Source organism: Gorilla gorilla, chromosome 18 (genome assembly GCF_029281585.2).
Source record: "Gorilla gorilla gorilla isolate KB3781 chromosome 18, NHGRI_mGorGor1-v2.1_pri, whole genome shotgun sequence".
In the NCBI taxonomy this organism is placed as follows: domain Eukaryota; kingdom Metazoa; phylum Chordata; class Mammalia; order Primates; family Hominidae; genus Gorilla; species Gorilla gorilla.
In genome coordinates, this window is record NC_073242.2 from 22,980,394 (window position 1) to 23,008,035 (window position 27,642).

A 27,642-nucleotide genomic window follows, 5' to 3' on the forward strand; every position below is an offset into this window, starting at 1 on the left:
GGCTATTTGGAAATTTGGAGGGGGTGCCTTTTTCCCTCCCTCCTTCCCTCCTTCTCTGTTTCCCTCCTTCCTTCTTTCTCTGCCTTGTTCCTTCCTTCCTTCCTCTCTTTTCCCTTCCTTTCTTCCTTCTCCCTTCCTCCCTCCCTCCCTTCTCCCTTCCTTCATTCCTTCTCCCTTCCTTCCTCCCTCCCTTCTCCCTTCCTTCCTTTCTTCCTTCCTTCTTTCCTTCCTTCCTTTCTCCCTCCCTTCTCATTTCCTTCCTTCTTTCCTTTCTTCCTTCCTTCTCCCTCCCTCCCTCCCCACTTCCCTGTTTCCTTCTTTCTTTCCTTCCTTCCTCCTTTCTTCCTCCCTCCCTTCCTTCTTTCCTTCCTTCCTTCTTTCCTTCCACCAGTATTCTCCCAGGCACTGTGCTGTGTACACAGCACAGAATTAGACAGACATAATCCTTTTAATAGGAGAGGGCCAAGATCACAAGCAGAAATAAAATCGTTTCAAAGTGTGATTATGGCTGTGAAATAAATAAACAGGTTATGGGAGAGAGTAACTGCGGGAAACTACTTTATTTTTGTATTTTTACTTTATTTTTTATTTTTGGAGACAGGGGCTTCCTCTGTCGCCCAGGCTGGAGTGCAGTGGTACGATCACAGCTCACTGAAGCCTCGAACTCCTGGGCTTAAGTGATCCTCCTGCCTCAGCTGTGATCCTCAGCTGGGACCACAGGCACGTGCCACCAGGCCTGGCTAATTGTTAAACTTTTTGTAGAGATGGAGTCTTGCTATGTTGCCCAGGCTGGTCTTGAACTCCTGGCCTTAAGCGATCCTCCCACCTCAGCCTCCCAAAATGCTGGGATTACAGGCGTGAGCCACCATGCCCAGCTTCTGGGAAAGCACGTTAGACCGAGTGGTCAGGGAAGGCCTCTCTGAAAAGGTGACATTGGAGCTGACACCTGGAGGCAGAGTCTGAGCCATCATGGGCAGAGCTGGGGAGGATTCCGGGCAGAGGGAGCAGGAAGTGTGAGGACCAGAGGTGGGAGAGAGCCGGGCAGGGTGGCCAGGCCCGCCGGGGAAGAGTCTGGAGGCCCAAGTCCTTCCTCCCCTAGAACAGCAGCCACAGCTTCCACTACGACCTTCCTCCTGCTCCTCATCCAAATTGTGATTCCCCCAGGGGCCTCAGGAAGGGACAGGGCTGTGGTCTACCTCCCCCAGGGAACAGAGCCATGACTGGGAGGGATGCTGCAGATGGCAACTTTTGCAACCACCTTCTTGGGTTCCAGGACTGGATTTTCCACGTCTTGTCTCAGGAGCGGGACCAAAGCACCAATATCACCCTGAGCAGGTGAGCCTGAGCCTGGGCGGGGCTGGGGAAGACAGGGAAGGGGTCCAGAAACTCGGGGCAGGAGTTTGGACACAGGACAGCTCCTCAGACACATTCTCACATGGGTCAGACCCAGGAGCAAGTCTTGAGGAGGAGGCACTAGGAGTGAGAGAGAGGAAAGGCAGCCACGGGGACTCTGAGTCTACCACCTGCTAAGGAGAAGCCTGTGCTTCCCTCTGTCACTGTCCATCCAACCAGCCATCCATTCATCCTCCACCATCCACCCACACACCCAGCCATCCATTCATCCTCCACCATCCACCCACACACCCAGCCATCCTCCACTCATTCATCCTCCATTCTCCCACCCACACACCCAGCCATCCTCCACCCATTCATCCCTCCATTCTCCCACCCACACACCCAGCCATCCTCCACCCATTCATCCTCCATTCTCCCACCCACACACCCAGCCATCCTCCACCCATTCATCCTCCATTCTCCCACCCACACACCCAGCCATCCTCCACCCATTCATCCTCCATTCTCCCACCCACACACCCAGCCATCCTCCGTTTATTCATGGATCTCTCCATCCACTCAACACAAACACTAGTTGAGCATAAGAAAGACACACAGTCCAAGCTAGCAGGAGTCTAGGGGGCAAACATATGTAAAAATGGCTTAAGGAGAGGAGGGTCTGTATAAGCCCCCTACTCTAGGAGTACAGCAGGGAAGGAGCCTCAGTCTGCCTGAGAGATAAGGGAGGTCTGCGTAGGGAGGTGGCTTTGAGTGAACTCTCCAAGGAGGAGTAAGTGCTGTTCAAATAAGAAGAGGTACCAATGTCCAGGCAGAAGACAAAGCTTGAAAGCCTGGAGGCATGAGACAGCACAGCCTTTCTGAGGACGATCAGGTGGGAGGGGACGCCCACACAGCCACCCTTCTCTGTCCCAGGTGCAGTGAAGGCGCTCAAGGCTCAGTGAAGAGCTCTGTGCAGAGTCACTCCGTATAGCCCAGGCCACCCTGAGGGCACAAAGTGGGGAGCTCAGAGCAGATCTTTGGGGCTGTCCCAGGCCAGAGTGTCCTGTAGGGAACTGGTAGGCAAGGGATGGAGAAAGGGGGCCATAGGATGGGTGCTGGGCAGAGATGCCCAGAGGGGCTGGGAAGGGCTGCAATTGCAGTTCTTGTTTGGACCTCCCCACTCATGGGGGCATGCATGAGAGAAGCTCAGGACAGAGGAGGGCTGGGGCGGCCATCCCTGGCTGCCTTCCTGTGTGCATGTGTGCAGGGGTGTGTGGGTACATGTGTGTGCATACATGTGGGTGTGTGCACGTGCATGTGTGTGCATGTGTCTATGTGCGTGTGTGTGTGTGTGTGTGTGTGTCTGTCTGTCTGTTTGGAAGGGGGATACATTAGTCCCAGCCCTTCTCGCTGCCTCCTGCAGGAAGGGAATTGTCAAGCTCAACATCTACTTCCAAGAATTTAACTATCGCACCATTGAAGAATCAGCAGCCAATAACGTGAGTTTAGGAGACTCCCAATACCCCAGCCCTGCCCTGCCCTGACCCCTGCACCCTGAGGGTGGGGGAAGGGTTCTGAGCCCTATGAAGGAATTAGGAGATCCCTAAGGCAGTCCCAAGTTATTCCCCTGGGCCAAGATGGTCACCCCCTCCCATTCCCACCCAAGAATCACCTCCCAGGAAGCTGTGAGGCTGGGCTAGAGGCAAGAATGTGTGGCCTGAGCTCACCCCAGCTCCCTGTTCCCCACAGATCGTCTGGCTGCTCTCGAATCTGGGTGGCCAGTTTGGCTTCTGGATGGGGGGCTCTGTGCTGTGCCTCATCGAGTTTGGGGAGATCATCATCGACTTTGTGTGGATCACCATCATCAAGCTGGTGGCCTTGGCCAAGAGCCTACGGCAGCGGCGAGCCCAAGCCAGCTATGCTGGCCCACCGCCCACCGTGGCCGAGCTGGTGGAGGCCCACACCAACTTCGGCTTCCAGCCTGACACGGCCCCCCGCAGCCCCAACACCGGGCCCTACCCCAATGAGCAAGCGCTGCCCATCCCGGGCACCCCGCCCCCCAACTATGACTCCCTGCATCTGCAGCCACTGGACGTCATCGAGTCTGACAGTGAGGGTGATGCCATCTAACCCTGCCCCTGCCCACCCCGGGCGGCTCGAACTCACTGAGCAGCCAAGACTGTTGCCCGAGGCCTCACTGTATGGTGCCCTCTCCAAAGGGTCGGGAGGATAGCTCTCCAGGCCAGAGCTTGTGTCCTTCAACAGAGAGGCCAGCAGCAACTGGCCCGTTCCTGGCCGAGGGCTCCGTAGAATCACGGTGCTGGTACAGGATGCAGGAATAAATTGTATCTTCACCTGGTTCCTACCCTCGTCCCTACCTGTCCTGATCCTGGTCCTGAAGACCCCTTGGAACACCCTCTCCTGGTGGCAGGCCACTTCCCTCCCAGTGCCAGTCTCCATCCACCCCAGAGAGGAACAGGCGGGTGGGCCATGTGGTTTTCTCCTTCCTGGCCTTGGCTGGCCTCTGGGGCAGGGGTGGTGGAGAGATGGAAGGGCATCAGGTGTAGGGACCCTGCCAAGTGGCACCTGATTTACTCTAGAAAATAAAAGTAGAAAATACTGAGTCCAGCTGTGTTGTTTGTTTGACTGGGCAGCCGAGGTGCCCTGATGGCAGAAGGGCATCCATAGTGGCTTGAGAGAGACCCAAACTGGTTTAAGGGAAAGGGTCTCAAGCCCCTCCTTCCACTGCCAGCTCCCAGGCTGACACTCACTGATCCCTGCCTGGGTTGTGTGCCCATCTCTGACCCAGTCAGTGTGGCCAGTTAGATAAGCTAGCTGCTCTGATTGGTCACACCTGAATTCATCTGCCCCGACCTGAAGCCAGTTTGGCCCCCAGGAGAATCACATGGTCCAAGGGCGGTGGGGGCACAGTACCCACGGTTGCCAGATAACAATCAGGCTGCTTGGTTGAATTTGAATTTCAGATAGACAAACTGATTTTTTTTTTTTTTTTTTTGAGATGGAGTCTCACTGTCATTGCCCAGGCTGGAGTGCAGTGGCACGATCTTGGCTCACTGCAACCTCTGCCTCCTGGGTTCAAGTGATTCTCATGCCTTGGCCTCGCGAGTAGCTGGAATTACAGGTGCATGCCACCACGCCCAGCTAATTCTCATATTTTTAATAGAGACGGGGTTTCACCATGTTGGCCAGGCTGGTCTCAAGCTCCTGGCCTCAGGCAATCCACCTGCCTCAGCCTCTCGAAGTGGTGGGATTACAGGCATGAGTCACCGACCCCAGCCGAAAAACTGATTTTTTTAGTATATGTACATCCATGCAATACTAGACACACATACAAATAAATCATTTGTTGTTTTTTTTTGAGCATTTTATACATATATATTTTTATAGAGATGGGGTGTCACTGTGTTGCCCAGGTGGGAGTGCAATGGCATGATCATAGCTCACCGTAGCCTCAAACTCCTGGGCTCAAGCCATCCTCCCACTTCAGCCTCCCAAGCAGCTGGAATTACAGGTGTGCACCACCATGCCTGGCTAATTTTTTTAATTAAAATTTAATTTTAATTTTTTTCATTCTGTATTTTTAATTGCTAAATACCATCCCCCAAAATCTTAAGGTCCCCAAAGAGAGATCAGGGAGCTGTCACCAGAGTACGGTCTAGCAGGTGCACACACAGCACTGCAGCACCCTGCTGTCACCTACCGGGCCCCTGGTGATGAAGGAGAGGCTGGCTTAGAGCCTGAGCCTCTGAGGGCCCAGCCTTCCTGGCCTAGGTCACCTGTGTCCCTTGGTCTGGAAGGTAAACAAGCTGGCCTCCCATCAAGTGCTCAGGATGGCACCTGTGGAAGAAGGAGGTGCCACAGAGTCGGTGCCACTTCAGTCAAAGGCAACGTTGCTAGGGGCTGAGTAGGGAGGGCTGAGTAGGAAACCGGGTTTCCCAGCTTGGGGCCTGGCTAGCTCGCAGGCTGGGCCCACAACTCTTGGTGGTTACCACCCTTAGTACTTACTGTGTGATTACCGCTGTGATTACTTACTACTGTGATTACCGCTTTTATTACTAGCAGTAGTAGTTGTGGCCACAACCACTGTTACCATTTGTTGTTATTAAACAAGGACTACATTGGATCAAGAACTTATCATATGCCAGGCACTATGCCAGTAACTTTTTAAACCTCATTTCATTCTCATAACCACTGAGAAATAGTATAATAGCATCCCATTGCACAGGTAAGAACACTGAGGCTTAAGAGGTGAAGTAAGGTACTCGAGGTTTTTAAGTGACAAAGCTGAGACCCCAGCCTCACCTTCTGGGTGCCAATGGTCATAACAATACCAGTCCCTTACAGGAGCCCAGAGCTTTCGTATTTATTATCTTATTTGAAGCTATGGGGCATTATTATCTAGCCCGCGTGACAGCTCTTCAGTTACATGTCAATTTGAACAGGCTTAAGCTACAAAGGGAATTCATTAGCTCTTGTAGTAAAAGGGTTTCAGGCATGGCTGTATGCGGGGGCTCGCCTAGGTCTGGGGTTTCTTTTTTCTTTTTTTTGAGATGGAGTTTTGCTCGTTGCCCAGGCTGGCATGCAATGGCGCTATCTCGGCTCACTGCAACCTCCGCGTCCTGGGTTCAAGCGATTCTCCTGCCTCAGCTTCCCAAGTAGCTGAGATTACAGCCGCCCACCACCACGCCTGGCTAATTTTTATATTTTGATAGAGACGGGATTTCACTATGTTGGCCAGGCTGGTCTTGAACTCCTGACCCCAGGTGATCCACCCACCTCGGCCTCCCAAAGTGCTAGGATTACAGGCATGAGCCACCATGCCCGGCCTAAGGTTTCTTTTTTTCTTGTTTTGAGACAGGGTCTCACTCTGTTGCCAAGGCTGCGGTGCAGTGGCACAATCACAGCTCACTGCAGTCTGGACCTCCTGGGCTCAAGCAATCCTCCCATCTCAGCCTCCCTGAGTAGCTGGGACTACAGGCATGCACCACCACATCCGGCTAATTTTTGTATTTTTTGGAGAGAGGGTGTCTTCCCATGTAGCCCAGGCTGGTCTTGAACTCTTGGCTCAAGCGATCCACCAGCCTCAGCCTCCCAAAGTGCTGACATTACAGGTGTGAGCCACCACGCCTGGCCCTATCTGGTGATTCTGTGTTGCCGTCCTTCTTAGAAAGGTTTCCTCCACATGCTGTTCTTTCTGAATATCTCTTTACACCTGCAATTGAAGCCCTGTCCCCTCAGCATAGCAATCCCAGGGGGAAGAAAGCTCTTCCTGAACACTTTTCCAGCAATAACCCCAAGAATGAGGCTTGTTTGGACCCAAGCCTGATCAGGATGATCAGGGCCCACGATCATCCTGAACAGGTCACGGCAACAGGGAATGGATGAAGATGCTGCCTGGCTGGCCCTGAGTGAATCCATGGAGGGCGGCCCTTTACAGACACCTGTAAGAGGTCCTGTTCAGAGACATTTTGGAGCTGCCTGTAGATTGTGAGGTCAGGACCAGGCTGAGGGTGAGCATCAGCTTGCCATCCCTGCTCTCAAGGGGCCGTGAGGGCCAGGCTGTGGTGCAATGGCCTCATTGCTAAAAGCAGGCTCCAAGTCATTCATTCCCCTGCCCTCTGGATCTAGCGAAGAGAAATGCTGTCCCGCTCCTACTCTGAGATCCCTTTTTTACGGCTGGAAACTTAGGCCTGCGGAGCCCAAATTGCCCAAAAACAGCATTCTGTAATTCCCAACTCTACCCCAAAAGGAAAGGAGGGTTACAGATGCCAGAAGACTATGAAATTAACATTGTGGGCTGGGCACGGTGGCTCATGCCTGTAATCCCAGCACTTTCAGAGGCCGAGGCGGGCGAATCACTTGAGGTCAGGAGTTCGAGATCAGTCTGGCCAACATGATGAAACCCCATCTCTACTAAAATACAAAAATTAGCCAGACATGGTGGTGCATGCCTGTAATCCCAGCTACTTGGGAGGCGGAAGCAGGAGAATTGCTTGAACCCAGGAGGCAGAGGTTGCAGTGAGCCGAGATCACACCACTACACTCCAGCCTGGGACACAGAGCGAGACTCTGTCTCCAAAAAAAAAAAAAAAGAAAGAAAGAAATTAACATTGTGTACATGTGGCCACCACCACTGTATTTCAGCGGCTCTTCAAATAACCCTGTGAGTTAGGTACCATTTTGACTCCCAGTTTTCAGATTAGGAAATGAGGCGCGAAGAGGTGAGGTGATTTTTCCAAGGTCACACAGCAGCTGGGAGGTGGCGAAGCGTTGAATCAAGCCCAAGCCTGTCCCACTCCACAGCCCAGTAGCTCTCATGAGCCCAGCACAAAGCTCACCACAAAGCTTCCACTTTCGAGCAGCATGTGTCACCTTCCAGGTTTCTGGCTCTCGCTTCTTCGAGGCAATAGCCAGGCTCAAACCCTGCCAGGAACAGCCTGTGATCCACCACATGAGAAACCAAAATATTTTTCTTTGTGTGGGTTTGAAGCCGATGCTGTCGGGGCCAGCCAAACTGGTTCTGAGGATGTGAGGATGGCATGTGTGGGAAGCCCTGTGAGGACAGAGCCAGTGGGACACCGGCCATAGCAGCCCAGTGGGGCTGGTTCAAGAGTGTTGGAGGCTGGGCGCCGTGGCTCACGCCTGTAACCCCAGCACTTTGGGAGGCCGAGGCAGGCAGATCACCTGAGGTCAGGAGTTCAAGACAAGCCTGGCCAACATCATGAAACCCCGTCTCTACTAAAAATACACAAATTAGCCAGACATGGTGGCATGTGCCTGTAATCCCAGATACTCGGGGCGCTGAGGCACGAAAACCACTTGAACCCAGGAGGCGGAGGTTGTAGTGAGCTATCACTCCAGCCTGGGCGATAGAGCGAGACTCCATCTCAAAAAAAAAAAGAACGGCCTTGGGGATGGCAGGGTCACTCCAGAGGGCTGGCCTGGGCGACCTGCCGGCCCGCTGGGATGAGGTGTCCCGCCACGTGCCCACCGTGTCCCACATGAGGAAGGCTGCCTGACAGCCAGGCAAGAGTACAGGTGCCGCGGTCACCAGGCTCACTCTGAACTCCGGCCCTGCCACAGGGTAGTTGAATGGCTCTAGGAAAGTCCTTAAACCTCGCCATACTGCAGATAAGACTCCCCGCCTCCCAAGGCTAGAGTGAGGTCTGTTTATTTATTTATATATTGATTGATTGACACAGGGTCTCACTGTCACCCAGGCTGGAGGGCAGTGGCGAGATCATAGTTCATTGCAACCTCCAATTCCTGGGCTCCAGTGAGCCTCCTGTCTCACCCTCTTGAGTAGCTGGGACTACAGGTGCCCACCACCAAGCCCAGATAATTTAAAAAAATTTTTTATAGAGATGAGTCTTGTTGTATCACCCAGGCTGGAGTGTAATGGTGCAATCTTGGCTCACTGCAGCCTCAAACTCCCAAGCACAAGCAATCCTCCCACCTCAGCTTCCAAAGTAGCTGAAACCAAAGGTGCACACCACCGCAGGCTAATTGTTGTATTTTTTTTTGTAGAGACAGGGTCTCACTATGCTGCCCAAGCTGGTCTCAGACTCATGGCGTCAAGCGATCCTCCCGCCTCAGCCTCCCAAAGCCCTAGGATTACAGGTGTGAGCCACCATGCCCAGTCTGTGGTGAGGTTTAAGTGAGACATCCCAGAGAGAGGCAGAGCTCAGCCCAGCCCCTGAGACCCAGGCAGGGCTCAATTCCAATGACAGCCCCTGTGACAGGCACCACTGCCATCCCCTTTCTTTCTTGTTAACAGAAACCCAATCAAGGCAGCCAATAAGCCCAGCTCAGGCTATAAATCCTGATTGGTCTAAGCCAGTGTCTCTCAACTGGAGGAAGTTTCTGGAGACATTTTTGGTTTCACAACTAGGAAAATACTACTGGCATCTAGTGGGTCAGGAAAGTTAAACAGCCTGCAACGCACAGAACAGCGTCAAACGCAGAGCTGTACAGCCCAAAACGTCAATAGCCAAGGCTGAGAAACACTGGTAGAAGCCAGCCTGGGCTTTCCCACCTCCTTTGTTTCGGGCATGCCTCATGACTGAGAAACAGCCAGTGAGGGCTAGGAGAAGGCTGGCCAGGGCTTCCAGGGAAGCCGCCACTTGCATGATAGAAGGGACAGAATTGCTGCTCTACCTTCTCTGCTCCCTTTTTCCCTGAATGCAGATGCAGCACCTGCAGTTGCAAGAGTCACCTGCCACGATGAAGCCTCCAGCACATGGGGCTAAGTTTCAAATCACAGAGCCTGACTCCAGCCAGCCACTAAATCAGTGCCTGTAGCCACCACTATTTTTTTTTTTTTTTTTTTTGAGATGGAGTCTCACTCTGTCACCCAGGCTGGAGTGCAGTGGCGCTATCTGGGTTCACTGCAACCTCTGCCTCCTGGGTTCAAGCAATTCTCCTGCCTCAGCCTCCAGAGTAGCTGGGATTACAGGCACGCACCACCATGCCCAGCTAATTTTTGTATTTTTAGTAGAGACGGGGTTTTGCCATGTTGGCCAGGCTCGTCTTGAACTCCTGACCTCAGGTGATCTGACTGCCTCAGCCTCCCAAAGTGCTGGAATTATAGGCGTGAGCCACCGTGCCCAGCCACCTTTTACTTCTTTTTTATTTCTTGTTATCAAGAAAAATTAATTTCTGTTTGTCACTCAAATTACGTTATTCCATTACTTATAGCCAAATATAATCTTAACAGATAGACGCTATTAATGAAAAACACTGAAGTTCATACACCATACATTTTAAAAAAGAAAAAATGTGGGCCAGGCACAGCGGCTCACGCCTGTAATCCTAGCACTTTGGAGGCCAAGGCAGGAGGATCACTTGAGCCTCGGAGTTCGAGACCACCCTGGGCAACAAAGCAAGATCCCGTTCCTACAAAAAATGTTTTAAAAAATTAGCCAGGTATGGTGGTCTTGGTGGTCTCCATCTGCAGTCTCAGCTATTTAACGGGCTGAAGTGGGGGAGTTGCTTGAGCCCAAGAATTCGAGGCTGCAGTGAGCTGCGATTGTGCCACTGCACTCCAGCCTGGGTGACAGAGTGAAACCTTGTCTCAAAAAAACAAAAGGAAAAAAGTGAAAGCCTAATTCCTTACCATGGCTGACGAGCCCCCTTATGATCTGGCCCCCAGCTTCTCCAGGGATACTGCTTCACCCTTTCCTCCATGAAGCCCCTCCTCTCCTGCCCCAGCCGCCCTTGGACATGCCTCAGGGCCTGGTCTGCACCACTCCCTGGGCCTGAACGCGCCTCCTCCTTCACTCTCTGCCACATGGCTCTTACTCTGTAGGTCTTGGGCTGCCCACTTCATGCAGTGCCAGCTTCCACCCTGACACCCGCTTTTCTGCTAGCACTTACCTCTGAAATTATCCCCATTTACCTTCTTCTCCCTCCCTCTCCCACTGAACATAAGCTACAGGGGAGAACCCATATCCTTAGACATCCCCAGTGCGCACAACATGGCAGACATGTGGGAAGCACTAAAAAATGCACTGAAGAAGTAAGAGGCTGGGTGCAGTGGCTCACACCTGTAATCCCAGCACTTTGGGAGGCTGAGGCAGGCAGATCACTTAAGGTCAGGAGTTTGAGACCAGCCTGGCCAACATGGCAAAACCCCATCTCTACTAAAAATACAAAAATTAGCTGGGCATGGTGGTGGGTGCCTGTAATCCTAGCTACTCGGGAGGCTGAAGGGGGAGAATCACTTGAGCCCAGGAGGCGGAGGCTGCAGTGAGCCAAGATCACACCACTGCACTCCAGCCTGGGTGAAAGAGTGAGGGGGAAAAGAAAAGAAGGAAACAGTCTTCTTGCATTTCACAGTAGTTATTTATTCCATTTTCAAGATCTGATCCTTTAAAAAAATTATCTAAAAAGTCTTCTCTGATAAATAATACATCTTTAATTTACAACTATTTTTGATTATACAAATGAACCAAGTCTTTTTTTTTTTTTTTTTTTTTTTGAGACGGAGTCTCGCTCTGCTGTTAATTTTTGTATTTTTAGTAGAGATGGGGTTTCACCATGTTGGTCAGGCTGGTCTCGAACTCCTGACCTCGTGATCCATCTGGCTTGGCCTCCCAAAGTGCTGGGATTACAGGCGTGAGCCACCGTGCCCAGCCGAACCAAGTCTTTTTAAAGTAACTTCTGCCCAATCTTGGGCAGAGTTTCTGAGCAAATCTGTGTTGGTGAGTCGCGAAACAGCAGCCCTGGCTCTCTTGGTGGTCCAGTGTGTGGTGGGGTCAGTAATTCACACTCCGCATGGTGGCCACGGTGGTGGCCAGGCGACGGGGCAGGCCTTTGCTGACCTGTCTATAGTCCTCAGGCCTGGTCTTCAGGAGCGTCACGATGTGCTGGAGGGTGCGGGACGGCTGCAGGCCCAGGGCATCCATCACGTTGATCAGATAGTCTGTGGGGGCGGAGAGGAGACAGACAAAGCTCCACAGACTCAGCACCAAGCAGGTCAGAGCCCCACAGGGCCTCCCCTGAATACGAAACAGAGAAGCTGCCCTGCCAAGTCCCTAGATGCGGGGCGCCAACCCTGCCCTCAATAGGCCCTTTACTCACCAGGTTCTTCCCACAATGTCAGACCAGATGTGAGCTTGGCTTGAGTCTAGGAACTCTAATTTAATAAAGAACTAACCAACATCACTCCCATCCCCAACCACACACACATACACACTCACATGCACACACACATGCACACTCTCACATCCACACTCACACACAACTCACATGCACACACACTCACATGTACACACACACACATGCACACACACATGCACACACACTCACATGCACACACACTCTCACATCCACACTCACACAACTCACATGCACACACACTCTCACATCCACACTCACACACACACTCACATGCACACACCTGCCTTCAGCACCAGTCTGAACGACCAGCTGACCTCACCCAAATCTCTGTTCTGGGGACTCCTGGCTTCCAAGCCCTGGCCCCCAGGGTATCCACTGACCACTTGGAAAACCCAGAGGGTCAGGAGATACACAAGCTTGTCTGAGCAGTTACTAAAGACCTCCTGTCAGAACCCGGCAGTGAAGACAAGGACAGTGTCTGGGGTGGGACCCTGGTTTAACACAGGTTTCCACATTTCCCGGACGACCCCCGAGGCACTGGGGATACAATCGGATACAGATTTCTGAGCCTACCCCCAGACTAGGTTGATGAGCATCCCAAGAGAGGATTCTAGGGTTCTGTCATTCTACAAAGCGACCCCGGCGGTTCTAACCACCAGGCAAGCTTGGGCAAAACAGACAGCATGGGGGAGCAAACCAGGTGCAGCCAGGTGTGACCTCAGAGAAGCCCTTCCACCTCCCTGAGTCTCTGCTTCCGTCTGTCCACACAGTTACCACCCATCCGGCAGCATGGATAGGGGATGGAGCAGGAAACGAACATGAGAGCACCTGATGCGTCGCAGGTGATCAATATATCAATGCTGCCTTTCCCTCCTTCCTGGGCAGTGCAACCCAACCCAAGGCAAGCCTTGCAAAGCCTTCTCCAGCTCCTCTCAGTTCATGCTTGGAAAGACTAGAAGACAGCACCACCTGATATGCCCCTGGCTACTTTTTTTTTTTTTTTCTTTTCTGAGACGGAGTTTCACTCTTGTTGCCCAGGCTGGAGGGCAATGCTACGATCTCGGCTCACTGCAACCTCCGCCTCCTGGGTTCAAGCAATTCTCCTACCTCAGCCTCTCAAGTAGATGGGATTACAGGCGCCTACCACCACGCCTGGCTAATTTTTTGTATTTTTAGTAGAGACGGGGTTTCACCATGTTGGCCAGACTGGTCTCAAACTTCTGACCTGAGGTGATCCACCCACCTCAGCCTCCCAAAGTGCTGGGATTACAGGCGCGAGCCACCGCACTCAGCGTCCCCCCACCGGCTACTTTCTGATCTTGGGTTCATCTCTTCTCCTTGACTAAAGTGGAGCTCCAGGCAAGGCCTCAACCTTCCTTGTGTTTTTTGTTTTGTTTTGTTTTTAATATTTTGTAGAGACAGGGTCTCACTATGTTGCCCAGGTTGGCCTCAAACTCCTAGGCCCAAGCGATCCTCCTGCCTCGGCCTCCCAAAGTGCTGGGATTACAGGCATGAGCCATGGTGCCCGGCCCCCTGTGTTTTCTTTTTAGGCCCCACTCAGGGCAGGGCCAGGAGGAGATGCCTGCTCTGTCCTGGCTGACTCAGGAAGAGCTGCTTCCCAGCAAAGGTGCTGCCAGGCACGTACTTACTCCTTTACAAGTTTATCCATAAAACCGTGAGCTCCACTTGACTGTCAGCCAAGAGCTGCAAACAGTGGGCCCAGAGTCTACTAGGACATTTTTGTTTGGCGAGCAGTGTTTTTTGTTCTGTTTGTGCTCATGCTTAATTTGAATGTCTTTCAGGTGTGCATGCTTTGCCACAGACCTCACCACTCTATTGCCTTACACCCTGTCAGTTTCATATACTAGCCTTACCTTCCCTGCCCCTAACCGTACATCCTTACGGTGTAAGCTCAGTAAGCATGGGAGCTGCCTAAAGCTTTGTTGTCTCTATCTCCTAGAACTACAGCTGGCACACAGATGCTCGAGCAATGCTGAATGAATGAAGAAATGAATCTGCAGGGGGAGCTTAACAGGGGGGAATAACAAGGACAACTGAAACTGAGGGGCAATCCCTAGATTTCACTCCACTCACTAGTTCCAGTTCTTCCCCCTGCTGCTGCTTGTACTAACAGGGAACACCAACATGCATGTGAATTCTCTCATCTCTCTTTCTCTGAAGGGAAGTAGCCAAAAGGCTGCCTGTTCCTCTGGTAAGTGCTGAGAGCTGACTATGAAATAAGCAGGGGTCAGGAACTCAGGACAGCTGGATCCCAGGCCTGGCTCCATCACTAACAGCTCTGGGACCCGGAGGAAAGCACCTTGCTTCTAGTTCTTCTTCTGCAAAACAAGAGCCAGAAGCCAGTTGAGCCTGGCTCAGCCCTGTGGTCACTGAGGACGAAGCTCTGGCTGTGTCCCCAGGGAGCTGATCTTTCAGGCTTCTACCACCCGCTCTCCTGACCACCCCGAGAGGTGCGTTAGGCTAAAGAGCAGGCAAGGCAATGCAATGGCATCAAGAGACTGGGGAGACTCCCTGCCACCTGCCAGCAGTAGCCCCATGCTCAGAGTACACCTGGGCAGTGAGGCCCTCCAGTGAAGAGGGCAGGTAGGAGCAGAGGGGACACGCCCACTGACTTGGCAGGCAGGATGCTATCTGGATGGAGACCACGAAGTGACCCTGGCCACATGGCCTTGTTATGCAACTGCCCTGGGCCTCCGTTCCCTATCGGTATGATGGAGAAGAGAGCACCCACCTCACAGGGGAGTTTGGAATTACATAAGACGATCGGTGCGAGTGCTTGGTCCAGCGCCAGGCATGCCTGGTATGCAGTAAGAGCTCATTAAACACTGGTTGGGAATTATGGTACAAATGGAGCGGGCCAGGTGGGGCCAGGCTGCAGGACTCGCTGAAGCTTATCTCACTGAAGCTCCCCTCAATGGTTCTCAAGTCCTCTTCAAAAACATAGATGTCTGAGCTTCAACCCGGTCTTGCTAAGTCAGAATCTCTGGGGCAGGGCCTGGAGAACCTGAATTTTCAACCAGCTTCAGAACCAAATCCACAGCTGAAGCTAAGGGGAGACTTGGGATGAGATTCCTGGAGGGCAAAGGAGAAACTGACAGATGTAGCAGGCAAGAGCTGTCCCTCCCACCGCCTGTCTTGTGGGGACCCACCAATGTCAGTGGCCAGCTGCTTGGCAGAGTGCGGGCTCAGCTCGGGGATCTGCAGGATCGCATCGCAGTAGGTCTGCATTGTGGCTCTGGCGATCGAGCCCAGCCAGTTGTCAGCCATGTTGTCCAGCTCGGGCAATTCATCCCCTGAAAAGAAAAGGAGGTCACCAAGGAAAACACAGGCCCGCAGTAGCTGCTGAATGCACCAAAGTACCAGGAAGCTTCTGGTCTCAATGGGAAACATAGGAAACCGAAAACAGTTACATCTTAGGGCCAGGTGCAGTGGCTCATGCCTGTAATCCCAGCACTTTAGGAGGATGAGGTAGGCGGATCATTTGAGGTCAGAAGTTCGAGACCAGCCTGGCCAACATGGTGAAACCCTGTCTCTGCTAAAAATACAAAAATTAGCCAGGCGTGGTGGTGCACGCCTGTAGTCCCAGCTACTGAGGAGGCTAAGGCAGGAGAATTGCTTGAACCCAGGAGGCGGAGGTTGCGGTGAGTCAAGATCGCGCCACTGCACTCCAGCCTAGGTGACATAGCAAGACTTTGTCTCAATAATAACGATAATACAGAATACAAAGTTACATACAAAATACCATCTGCTTACAGAGCAGAGCCAGAGGGCACAAACGAAAGTGGAAATACCAGTGTGTTCCACAGTGGGATGTGGTTATAGATTTTTTCAAGTTGTGATATTGTTTTAGATACAGCATGTGTACAAAAAGTACATGTTAGAAGGTTAAAAAAAAAAAAAAAACAGGGCTTGGTGACAAATGAGCCCAAGGATAAAGTGTCATCTGGAGTTTCTACCCTGGAAACTGACAGCTTGACTTGTAACATCGCCAGAAACGGTCCCCGCTTACCCTGCTCAGGAGGAAATGGCAGCTTTCCAGCGTGCAATGCCAACTCTAAGGCAGAGTCCTCCTGAGTCACAAATGGCTCAAGATTCAGGGGGAGGGACATGATGTACTGCCCGATCTGAAACAAAAGAAAGCGCTGTTAGCCTGACACTGACACATACGGGTTATTACTTTACGGGTACATTTGTGTGAAGGCAAATGGCAGAGAGACAAAATTGCTAGACCTCGGGTGATCCCAAGTCTGATCTTTCTAGTATGTGGCGATGCTTGTTATGGCAGTACCCTAAAAAAGAATCACTGGTAGCTTGCATATAGATTATAGATTCATCCTTCTTATAATGGCCTCAATATTTTTGAAATGCAGTCAACACAATCTCTATCTCCAATGAAGTAATGGATATCAAAATGCTTTGTAAAATTTGAAGCATTGTGTAAATATAAGTATTATTACTGTTCATAGGTGAAAAACCAATAAGATACTAGTGTCAGAAAGTGTGGGGCCAAGCAAGAATTCAAATCCTGTCTTCTGAGGCCAGGCACAGTGGCTCACACCTGTAATCCCAGCACTTTGGGAGGCTGAGGCGCATGGATCTCCTGAGGTCAGGAGTTCAAGACCAGCCTGGCCAACATGGTGAAGCCCTATCCTACTAAAAGTACAAAAATTAGCCGGGGATGGTGGCAGGCACCTGTAATCCCAGCTACTCGGGAGGCTGAGGCAGGAAAATCACTTGAACTCGGCGGGGGTGGAGGTTGCAGTGAGCCAAGATCATGCCATTGCACTGCAGCCTGGGCAGACTCTGTCTCAAAAAAAAAGAGACTCTGTCTCAGAAAAAAAAAAAAAAACCTGTCTTCTGGATTTGGATCTGATTCTCTCCCTCCTAGATAATTTAACCAGAAGAAGAAAGGAATTCTGTTTGAAAAAAAGCCATTTATAACTATAAATTAATTTGGAGAAAAAATTATATTGTTTTCATAATATAAACTCTTGAAACTAAAGATAGACAAAACCCTGGCTGGTGGGGAATTGCAAAAGGTCATTTGCAATTGTCCTAAAAGACATTTAGGACATGCCCACAATTAGCACAGTCTTGGTCATGTGTTTGTCAGATATCCATGTGATGCCAAGAGTGTATTTTAGACCACTGTTTCCTATTTCTATTGTAATTCATTGTTTTGTGTTTTAAGGTTAAGTATGTGTTTTGTTTCAAAATAAGGGGGTTGACTTTTCAGGTTTCAAAATGATAATATATGTTTTTAAAAGGTCTTTCTGCCTGTTGTTGCTTTTTTTTCTTCCTGCTACATATTCATTCCATGACATTCCTGTCACTGATAATTAATTCTGTAAACTAAAAGTCAGGAGACTATCAAAGCAAGATCTTCTCAATCTGGCCTCACACATGTCTACGTAACAGCGGGCTCCTTTCAGGGTGTGGTGTCCAGAAGTTAACACAGACTCGAAAATCTACCCAGACCAGAGAACTACAGGATGATCATGCCCTTCTTTCCAAACATTCAATATGGTTTGGCTGTGTAAGTGTAAACATCCATTATTAGTTTGGTGTTCCTTTATTCTTTTTTCTTTTTTTTTTTTTTGAGACAGAGTTTTGCTCTTGTTGCCCAGGCTGGAGTGCAATGGTGCAATCTCGGCTCACTGCAACCTCCACCTCCTGGGTTCAAGCAATTCTCCTGCCTCAGCCTCCCGAGTAGCTGGGATTACAAGTGCCTACCACCACACCTGGCTAATTTTTTTTGTATTTTTAGTAGAGACGGGGTTTCACCATGTTGGCCAGGCTGGTCTCGAACTCCTGACCTCAGGTGATCCGCCCGCCTCGGCCTCCCAAAGTGCTGGGATTACAAGCGTGAGCCACTGTGCCTGTACTGGCGTCCCTTTATAAGAGGTACACAGATGGTAAAATAAATCATTTTTTTCTTTCATGTACTTAGTATAATCTTTCACCCAAAGTAAGCAAGTGGCCACTTACCTCACTAATAACAACAGCTACTGTAAATTTCAGCTTGAAGTGTTAACAAATTCATCATTTTTCCCCAAGGCTGGGGGAAGAGAAGGATGCTGATTTCTGGTGTTGGAATTTCTCTGTACTACAATAATTCCTCTCAACAAGCCCTTCCTGAACACCTACTATGTACAAAGACCCCAGACATACTCCTATATTTGGTATACCTTTCATCTGTAGCCATAAGCTTTTGGCTAAGTCCACAGACTCAGTTTTACCTTGCATATATATTGTTTTTAAATTTCAAAGCATTTTCTCCTATTTCATCTCTTTACAATGCTCACATGATTCTGTGTGGGTGAGTGCTTTCACCAACAAGGCAAAGTATCATTTAGGTGAAAAATTTCAGTAATCTGACATCTCTAACTTCAATCAATTGGCCTTAGACTGTAGGGATTGCTGGGGTTCCTAGATCTCACGGTGCAGGTTTCTCTCAGGGATCTTGTCTCTATTCACTCCTTGGAAATCAATATGGAAAGGGCTGCTTATCATCCCACCTGTGGGTATTTGTCTACTATTCTCACATATGCAATCAATATTTCTTGATATCCTGGTTGGGTTAACTCACTGACTTGGGAAAAATGAAAAGTTTTGAGGTCAGACAGACTTGGGTTGGAGTTTTGGCTCTATCACTGTGAGAACCTGGGTAACTTAATCTGTCAGGACCTTGGATCATCATCGCTGAAATGAGGATGACCTCATATTACTTCAAAAGGTTGTGGTGAGGGTAGAATTAATACGTGTGCTATGCATGTAAAGCAGCTGGCGTCCTAACAGAGCAGCCACTGGGTAAGTCGCTGCTTCCTCCCAGCCCCACTCCCACTGTGAAGGAGGGCTGCCACACCTGTCTCATGGACATGATCTGGCCCAGCCACTAAATAACCTGGCACTGTCTCTGCACACAGTACGTGTTCAATTAGGTGTTCCTTTCCTGGGTTCAGGTCATCAGCCTCCGTACAGCTCAGGAGGACAGCAGCAGGCAGGGAAGGGCCCGGGCCTGGAAACTCCTCCTAGCCCTCATTCCCTCTCTAGACCTCAGTTTCTTCAACCTTAGAATCAACTTGGTAGCCACTCAGGTCCCTTCCAGCACCATCATTTTCTGAATCAATTTAGACTGCAAGCATACTATCTCTGCTCTAAAATCAGATCATTCGGCTGGGCACAGTGACTCATGCCTGTAAACTCAGCACTTTCGGAGGCCAAGGTGGGCAGATCACTTCAGGTCAGGAGTTTGAGACCAGCCTGGTCAACATGACGAAACCCTGTATCTACTAAAAATAGAAAAATTAGCCAGGTGTGGTGGTGGGCGCCTGTAATCCCAGCTACTAGGAAGGCTGTAGCAGGAGAATCACTTGAATCTAGGAGGCCAAAGTTGCAGTGAGCCAAGATCGTGCCACTGCACTCCAGCCTGGGTGACAGAGGCTCCATCTCAAAAATAAATACATAAATAAAAATAAAATCAGATTATTCCCATGGGTTATAAAGACCAACCCACATCTTAACAGTTTCATCAGTAGAGGGTATCAGGTGCCCTGGGAAATAGAAGGGAAATGACTGTTGTTTTAGACTTGATACTGCCCCCAAATGAACAGAGAGCAGAGAGCCAGCCACCTCACTGCCTGCCAGAGGGACTGCCATGCACTTCTTGCAATTATACAACATGTACTTTTTTTTTTTTTTTTCCTGAGGCAGGGGGTTGCTGTGTGGCCCAGGCAGGAGTGCAGTGGTGCAATCACAGCTCACTGCAGCGTCGACCTCCTGCGCTCAAGCGATTCTCCCACCTCAGCACCCCAAGTAGCTGGGACCACAGGACACACCACCATGCCTGGATAATTTTTTACTTTTTTGTAGAGGCGGGGTCCCCCTATGTTGCCCAGACTGGTTTCAAATTTTTGGGCTCAAGCAATTCTCTCGCCTCCACCTCCAAAAGTGCTGTGACTATAAGCATGAGCCACCATGCCCAGCCTAACATTTATAATACTTTTAAAATTCCTTTCTAGTCATTTTGGCAGAGTCACAACTTACATATAGGGGTTGGATTCTAAGGCAAGAGCGTAAGGCAGAAATCACCTTGAAAAGTCTCAGAAATCTCCCATTGTGTGAGGTGAGTGTGGTTTGGCACATATTACTCCTCTATAGTGTTTCTTGTGCGCACTGACATTTAAGAGCGCCTGAGCTAGACTGCAGGAAGGAACGGAAGGAAAGGCCATGTGCAGGTGTCTGGGTGACTGTCAATTCCCAGGGGTGAATGGGGAGGGCAGCAAGGACTCCACGTGCCCCCATTCCCCTGAATGGTTTATTCTGTTCTCTTTTAATATTAAGCCTCTATAACTGCAATTCTTCTGAAGAGATTTGTTTGTTGCTATGAAGTTAAACATGAAAGCACTCCACGCAGAGCCTGGCACATAGCAGGTGATCACTAAAAGCTGGCTGAATTTGAATTCACAACCACAAACACACACTACTCTTCTGAAAGTCACAGAGAAGAATTGGCCATCTGCCTCCTGTCTTCCCAAGTCAGAATTTCCCATTAGACTCTCAACTCTGACACCCTCAAGTACTGGCCACATCTCATATAGGGAGAGATGGTGAAGGAGTGAGAATGTGCTGGGGTCTGGAATCGCCATGTGGCTCTGCTGATCTTCTTAAAGTCCAGGATCTGGGTGCAGACTACCCCAAAGCACAGGCTACCCAAAAGGGTCAGATAGCACCCATGGGGAAATGACTATAAGTGCAAAAATCAAAAGACAAGGAAGGCCTGAAAGACTTGGACCACCCTGGAGAAGCACACAGAAGCTCTTACGTTGCTGATGTACTCGAGAGGGGTGAGACTAAAGGCGGGCAGTTCATCTGTGAGGGTTTCTCCGATGCCAGCCGTATTCCAGCTCTAAGGGTGGAACGAGAGGACACAATCAGTACCTAGCAGCCAGGCAGCTGTGAAGACGCCACCCAGAAATACACAAGAAGAACATGGCCTTCCCTGGAGGCACTGTCTTTGGTTGGAGCTGACCGTTGGAGCCTCCACCACTCAGCAGGCAGGGGCTTCTCTTCTTTAAAGCTTCACCTGGAAGCCCGCCATACAGAAGGCAACGATTTCTCTCTCCGCATTCCTGCAGGTCCATGAAACAGGAACTGCCACATTGGCTGAACTGTGGGGTGGGAACTGATCCCTTTCATTTATCTCGCTGAGATTGTAACAGGAGAAAGTTGGATATTTTTGGTCCAAGTTTCTCTGCGTAGCGGGGCCACTGTGTAGAGAGGTGCTGGGTGCAGACAGCCTCACTACTTCATGGGTCCTTAGCACCCTAAGGAGAACAGGGCACCCTGAGGTCCCCCACAGAGGTCACGTGTCAGTCCCTTATCTGGGAGGGAGACCTAGGAAGCCCCTCTGGCTGCAGGAAGAGCCAAGCCTCATCGGCAATACTGCTTTACCTCAACTAAAGCTGCTGCTTTATTTCTCACCACCTTCTGGATCTGTTTCTCAACTCATCAGAACTCAGAGGGATGGGGATGGGATGGCACTTCCAAACCCCAACAGCTGCCCCTCTGGCCTCTCTGTAGTCCCCCTGTGCGAGGAGAACCTCAGCACCAACACGTGTTTCTTGCCATTTGGAGTGGAAACATCTTCCGTGTTGCTGTGGGAGCCTTCCCAGCAGTTTATATAGAGTTGGGTAAAGGACCTGTGCACATGTGCTCACAGACTTCAGAGTGGCACACCTTCACACAGAAATCTCGCTTCTTACTTCCAACCTGAGCCACTCTAAAGCCAGCCTGGAAAACAAGGCCCTTTCTGGCTGAACTCCGGGAGTGACTCCGGCGGTCATGTAGGAACTGCTGTCTGCAGCCACCTGATGCCGGATCCGGTTGCCTGATCCTTTAAGTAGCATTCCGGGAAAGGAATGACCATGTCCAACCCTGGGCTCCCAGCCCAGGCTCAGCCTCGGCAGCCCTCCCCGTGCTCTCTAGCGCCCACTCGATTCGGTCTCATTTTCTTTGATGTAAATGAGCTCTTTTCTTCCCCACCCCAGGTGCCCCCAACCCTTGTCCTACAGTTTTCTAGACTCTTTGTTCTTGCCTGAGAATGCTCTTTTGTCTCAAAAGAGCCTACATTTTTTCCAGCTAACTCCCAATCCACCGAGAAGGAACACGCCAACCATCCACATTTACCAAGTACCCAGGATGTCGAGTGTCTTGTGCTAAGCTTTGCAGAGAAGAGACAAAGAAATGTAAGATTTGCTCCTTGCTCTCTAGAAGGGAGCTACTTGGGGAAGCAAGACCCCCTGACATACTCCCACCCTGTACACCCCCACACCTCCCATCCTGTTCTGGCCCCTCCCCTCTCCCCCCTGCAGACACATGAGTGCTGCCTCCCACTTCTAGAGCTCTCGGTGTCAGAGGCAAGGAGCAAGAAGAGCTCAGGGCGATTAGAGAAGCGGCTGGCCATAGGATGTATGCGGTACACAGAGGCAGACAGAGGCTGGAGGGAGAAGGCACAGCTTTAAACACCAGGCTAAGTAAAGGCTTTACCTTGAACAAGTAAATTGCAAGGGAAAAAGAGAGAGAGAGGAAACTTACCATTCAAAAACGACAAAAAAGACATCCCAATAAATCTCTACGTGCAGGATCCTGGATCCTAGATCCTGACTCAAAGGGTTAAAATAAATTATGCCATTTATAAAACAACTGGAAATTTGAACACTGATGACATTAGGAATTCCTTTTCTTTTTCTTTTTTAGGGTTGACTATGGTACTGTGATTATTTTTAGAGTCCTTCTATTTCAGATGAGGGGGTATGTATGAAACAGGATGGCTAGGAGTGGATCATGGTTGGAGCAGGTGATGAGTATATGGAGTTCCTTATACTCTTCTCCCTACTTCTGTGTATGCGTGAAAAGGTCCATAAGAAGTTGCTAAAAACAATCAGACTAGCCCTGGGGAGGGTTTTGAATGAGGAGAGATAAAACCAAAACAATACTTTGTGAAGGTGAATACAGCAGCTCTGCAGAAAATTGGGGTGGGGGGCAGATGAAAAGCTCAAAAACAGCTCAGAGATGATGAGAATCCCCTGTGGAAACAGGTGTGGGACACAGAGAAAAGGAAGGGACAGCAATCCTTGGTGGTTTGTCAGCAAAGAGGGGTGCAGCAAGGGAGCCCAGATGGTGACAGGCTGGGAAGCAGAGTGTGGGGAGAAGCAATGGCTTCCAGGAGACCAAAAGCAGGTACCAATGTGCAGGGCGAAGACAAGCACTGCTGCCATCCATCCCAGGGACTGCAGCCTGGAGGCCCCAGGAAAGACCTAAAAGGGGAGGCAGGAGGAGCAGCCTCAAAACATGAACAGGCGGAGGAGAGAGGGAAAGAACAGCTGGAGTGGGAAAGAAGTTTGGAAGAAGGGCAAGACAGAATGGCTTGAAATAGGAGGGTGCTTAAAAAGCAGCAGATGGCTGGCTGCGGTGGCTCATGCCTCTAATCCCAGCACTTTGAGAGGCTGAGGTGGGCGGATCACTTGAGCCCTGGAGTTTGAGACCAGCCTGGCCAACATGGTGAAACCCCATCTCTACTAAAAATACAAAAATTAGCCGGGTGTGGTGACGCTCACCTGTAGTCCCAGATACTCGGGAGGCTGAGGCATGAGAAGTGTTTGAACCCAGGAGGCGGAGGTTGCAGTGAGTGGAGATCACGCCACTGCACTCCAGCCTGGGCAACAGAGTGAGACTTTGTCTCAAAAAAAAAAAAAAAAAAAAAAAGCAGGGGGGAAAAACAGCAGAGAATGTCACTTGAGGGCAATAGGGAAATGCTGCAGGTCATTTTTTAATTGTTCAAAATTTATTTAAAGCGTCCTTCGAATGGGCTTTTCTATCCATCTGTCACCAGGTAAAATAGGTAAACTTCAATAATCCATTTTGAAATCAAATATAGTGTTGGTTTGTAGTCTCGGAATATAAAAGGGCAATAGAATTTACCAGCAAATGCTGAAAACAAACATTTGATGACCAGGGTTTAATTTTCAAATCCTTAAGGCCAGAGTGTTTGCCTTGGTATTGTGTGCTGGCACCCTCGGAGTGCTCCTCCTAATCTCCAAAGCCACCTGCGCCCATTCCCAAGGGGCCGCAGTGCTGTGGTGAAGCCGGAATGAGAAGGTAGGGCCAAGCGCCCAGGAACTCCACCATCATAATGAACTCTGGAATGCAGAAGTAGAGGGAAAAGGACAGGGGAAGCACCACCCCTGTTTAAATGTAGAACTAAGCTGGGAAGCACTGAGGTTTCAGAACAGAAGGTCAGTACCGTCAGCTTTGACAAAATAAAAATAATACAAACAACCCAATCTGCAGGTGAGGGAGGGGACAGGAGAGAGACAAAGAAAGCTAATCCTTTCGTTTTTCAATGGATCATATGTATCAGTATCTGTCTGCAATGGAAACAGGATTAACAAAAAGCAATGGCAACTCCAATCTCTTCATACTCATAATCTTTTTTTCATAACCTTGGAGAGAGCTTCTGGGGAATGAGTATCTTTCGTGGAGGAAAAAAAAAAAAATCTCGACCAGGCTTGGTGGCTCATGCCTGTAATCCCAGCACTTTGGGAGGCCTAGGGGGGGTGAATCACTTGAGGTCTGGAGTTCAAGACCAGCCTGGGCAACCTGACGAAACCCCGTCTCTACCAAAACATACAAAAATTAGCCTGGAGTGGTGGCAGGCGCCTATAGTCCCAGCTACTCGAGAAGCTGAGGCAGGAGGATCGCTTGAACCCAGGAAGCAGAGGTTGTAGTGAGCCAAGATCGTGCCACTGCACTCCAGCCCAGGTGACAGAGTGAGACTCAGTCTCAAAAAAAGAGAAAAGAAAAGAAAAATGTCTCAAGTTCAATAATTCCTTTGGATTCATTTAGTGTCTCTTTTTTCTGGTTAAATTCAAATAAAATTATATTGTGCATATCTTGTTTTTCTTAAAAACAGCACTATAGTATAATTCCATTTCTTCCTATAGATCTATCCACTGATGCCCACTCAGCCTTTAACATGTATAGGCGTGCAGAAAGAGATGTCAGGGTTGCTGGACATCAAACTGCTGACGCTGATTATTTCTCGATGGTGGGATCTTGGAGGTATTTATTAGATTTTTTTTTCTTTTTTGTATTTTCTTGTATTGCTTGAGTTTCTAAAAATAAATACCTATACAATTTTTATTTTAAAAAAATCATGTAAGTCATTCTTCTTAAAAATGAGAATCACAGAAAAGAAGAAAACTACCACTTATTACACATCTACTCTGTGGCCAGTGCTATGCTAAATTCTATCAATATACAAAATCTCACTTAATCCTCATCAATCTATATGAGAATTACTATATCCCTATCACACAGATGAGGAAACGGAGGCTCACGGAGGAAGGAATAACTCAGCCACGTGATGGCACCTGCCTCATTTCTGCTACAGCTCTCCTCCACTTTACGTCCCCTTCTGCGCTACAAATACAAAATCTGATTGAAATAGATCTCATGGCATTTTGCACAGAAAAATCATAAAGAGTGAAAATCACAAACTTCAAGGGTAGAAGGAACCTCACGATCATGTCGTTTAACTGAGCAATTTTACGGATGGGAATCCTGACTCCCAGTGAGGGGGTGAGGCCTGACTGAGACCATGCAGGAGCCCTGGACTCCCAGCCTTGCAGGCTTTCTAGAGGGTGGCAGAAAGGAGAGCACGTTTGATTTTGCCAGATGAGTTCTTGTCATTTTGTAAAAAGATCTCTTGGTTATTAAAGGCCCATAACTGGAATCCAAATGGCCTTGAAGGGTCAGTAAGATACATTAACCAGGGGGCTGTCCCACCCAGTAATCCAAAAGGAAAGTAACAAGATCTGGAGCAGGGGAAAGACAGCAAGTAGAGAAAATAGAACAGGCAATGCCTTGAAAAATAATTCGGACAACCAGAAAAGAGAAGAGGGTGCGAGGAAAGGAAAGTGAGTCGATTCTAGAAACAGCCAAATAGAAAAGGTATCAAGGAAAGAAAGGAACAGAACCCTCCAAAGCCCCCTCAAAAACACAAGTTCAATTCTGATAAGGCACTCCCCTGAGTAAAGTTCCAGAACCAATTCTCCAGAAATGTTTCGTGTGGTGTGAAAATAATTCAATCTCAAAAGACAATTAGCTCTTCTGACCTGGCCTAACCTACGAAGCGGCACATAATCTCTATTACTTCTCTGCTGCTCCAAATAGGGAAAGTTAATCAAGCAATTTTAATAATCCTGAGAACCGCCTGTGAATAAAGTATCAGAGTAACTACAATAAAGATAAGAAATTCATGCTAAGCAATGAGGTGAAATTGGAAAGTGGCTCTTTCCGGCTTGGGAAAGTTAAAGCGGGATCTTCCCAAAGCTCTTGGAACAGGGAGGGTTAAGCCCACACTCAGTATGCTTGAGTTGGAGGCAGGACCCGGGAAAAATTGATGTGGTCAGTGAGAAACTCACGTCCATCTTGGAAATGAGCAACAGCTGTTGTTTGATGCGCAGGAACACGGAATCGAAAGCCAGCTGGTGGGCCTGCTGGTTAAGCCGAGTCAGCGCTGCTCGAGGTGCAGCCAGCAGGTTGTGGTTGCTTGACCCTTTTTCCTAAGACAAGAAAATGCAAAAGGCAGTTGTTAGGTCTGAAACCCAACCCAAGTATTAGCTAGTTAACCATTTTGAAAACTCACAGGAGAATTGGGGGTTCTATGCAATAGTGGTTCCCAAACCTGGCTGTGCCCCAGGCCCCTCTGGAGAACATGCTGAATTACAGACTCCCAAGCTCCACCCCAGAACTACTGCATCAGAGTTCACTGGGGTTGGAGCCCAGGAATCTAGATTTTAAATTCACTTTCCCAGGTGATTCTGATGCACTTGGGCTAACATGAGCTCACGAACTAGCAGTTTAGGAAAAGTTCACCTGTGACCATCCCTCAGGGATAGAGGAGGTGGGAAAGAGGGGGGAAACAAGATCAGAAGCTTCACACATAAATCAGAGTGATGGACAGAGCCCTAATTCTCGGGGAGGTCAGGTCAAATATACTTGGCTGAAAGCCATAGTATGTACAACCTCCATGAGTCCCAAGGAATTCCAAATAGCCTGAGAAAATAGAGATGGAAAGTGTAACCTTAGTTTTGTTATTATAAATGAACCGATTACAACAGACATAAATCAGATTAGCAATAAAGATAAACAGAGTTGCTTTAACCTAATCACAGAAGCATGGATGAATGAGTTTCCAGAATTGCTTTACGAAGTGTTTGTCAAGCTCAATGCAACCAGTTGGTGGGTCAAGGTGCAAAGAGATGGGGAGGCCCTGGGAGAATAGCACTGAAGCCTCAGACATGTCCAGGCCCCCTGTGCAGTTCATTCCAGAGCTCTAGGCTCTGGATAATTTTCTACTGCATCTGGCCAGGTGCGGTGGCTCACGCCTGTAATCCCAGCACTTTGGGAGGCTGAGACCGGCAGATCACCTCAGGTCAGGAGTTCGAGGCCAGCCTGGCCAATATGGTGAAACGCTTTCTCTACTAAAAATACAAAAATTAGCCAGGTGTGGTGGCGCATGCCTATAATCCCAGCTACTCAGGAGGCTGAGGCAGAAGAAACGCTTGAAGCTGGGAGGCG

At 49.5% G+C, this 27,642-nt stretch overlaps 2 protein-coding genes across 3 annotated transcripts in view; one reads left to right on the plus strand and one right to left on the minus strand.

Annotated features, from left to right (window-relative positions):
* Window positions 1-3,958, plus strand: part of SCNN1B (sodium channel epithelial 1 subunit beta) — a 79,387-nt gene extending 75,429 nt beyond the window's left edge. For both annotated transcript variants that reach the window (XM_055365491.2, XM_055365492.2), the window contains 3 exons: window positions 1,274-1,335; window positions 2,759-2,834; window positions 3,085-3,958. In XM_055365491.2, the coding sequence (XP_055221466.2) occupies window positions 1,274-1,335; window positions 2,759-2,834; window positions 3,085-3,465 (519 nt within the window). In that variant the 3' untranslated portion in view covers window positions 3,466-3,958. The remainder of the gene's footprint in view (window positions 1-1,273; window positions 1,336-2,758; window positions 2,835-3,084) is intronic.
* Window positions 3,959-11,180: 7,222 nt separating this feature from the next.
* The window catches only part of COG7 (component of oligomeric golgi complex 7), a 64,422-nt gene continuing 47,960 nt past the window's right edge, over window positions 11,181-27,642 (minus strand). Inside the window, exons 13-17 of the mRNA XM_004057352.5 lie at window positions 26,484-26,624; window positions 20,822-20,905; window positions 16,007-16,121; window positions 15,147-15,290; window positions 11,181-11,779 (exon numbers count right to left, since the gene is read on the minus strand). Of these exons, the coding sequence (XP_004057400.4) occupies window positions 11,613-11,779; window positions 15,147-15,290; window positions 16,007-16,121; window positions 20,822-20,905; window positions 26,484-26,624 (651 nt within the window). The 3' untranslated portion in view covers window positions 11,181-11,612. The remainder of the gene's footprint in view (window positions 11,780-15,146; window positions 15,291-16,006; window positions 16,122-20,821; window positions 20,906-26,483; window positions 26,625-27,642) is intronic.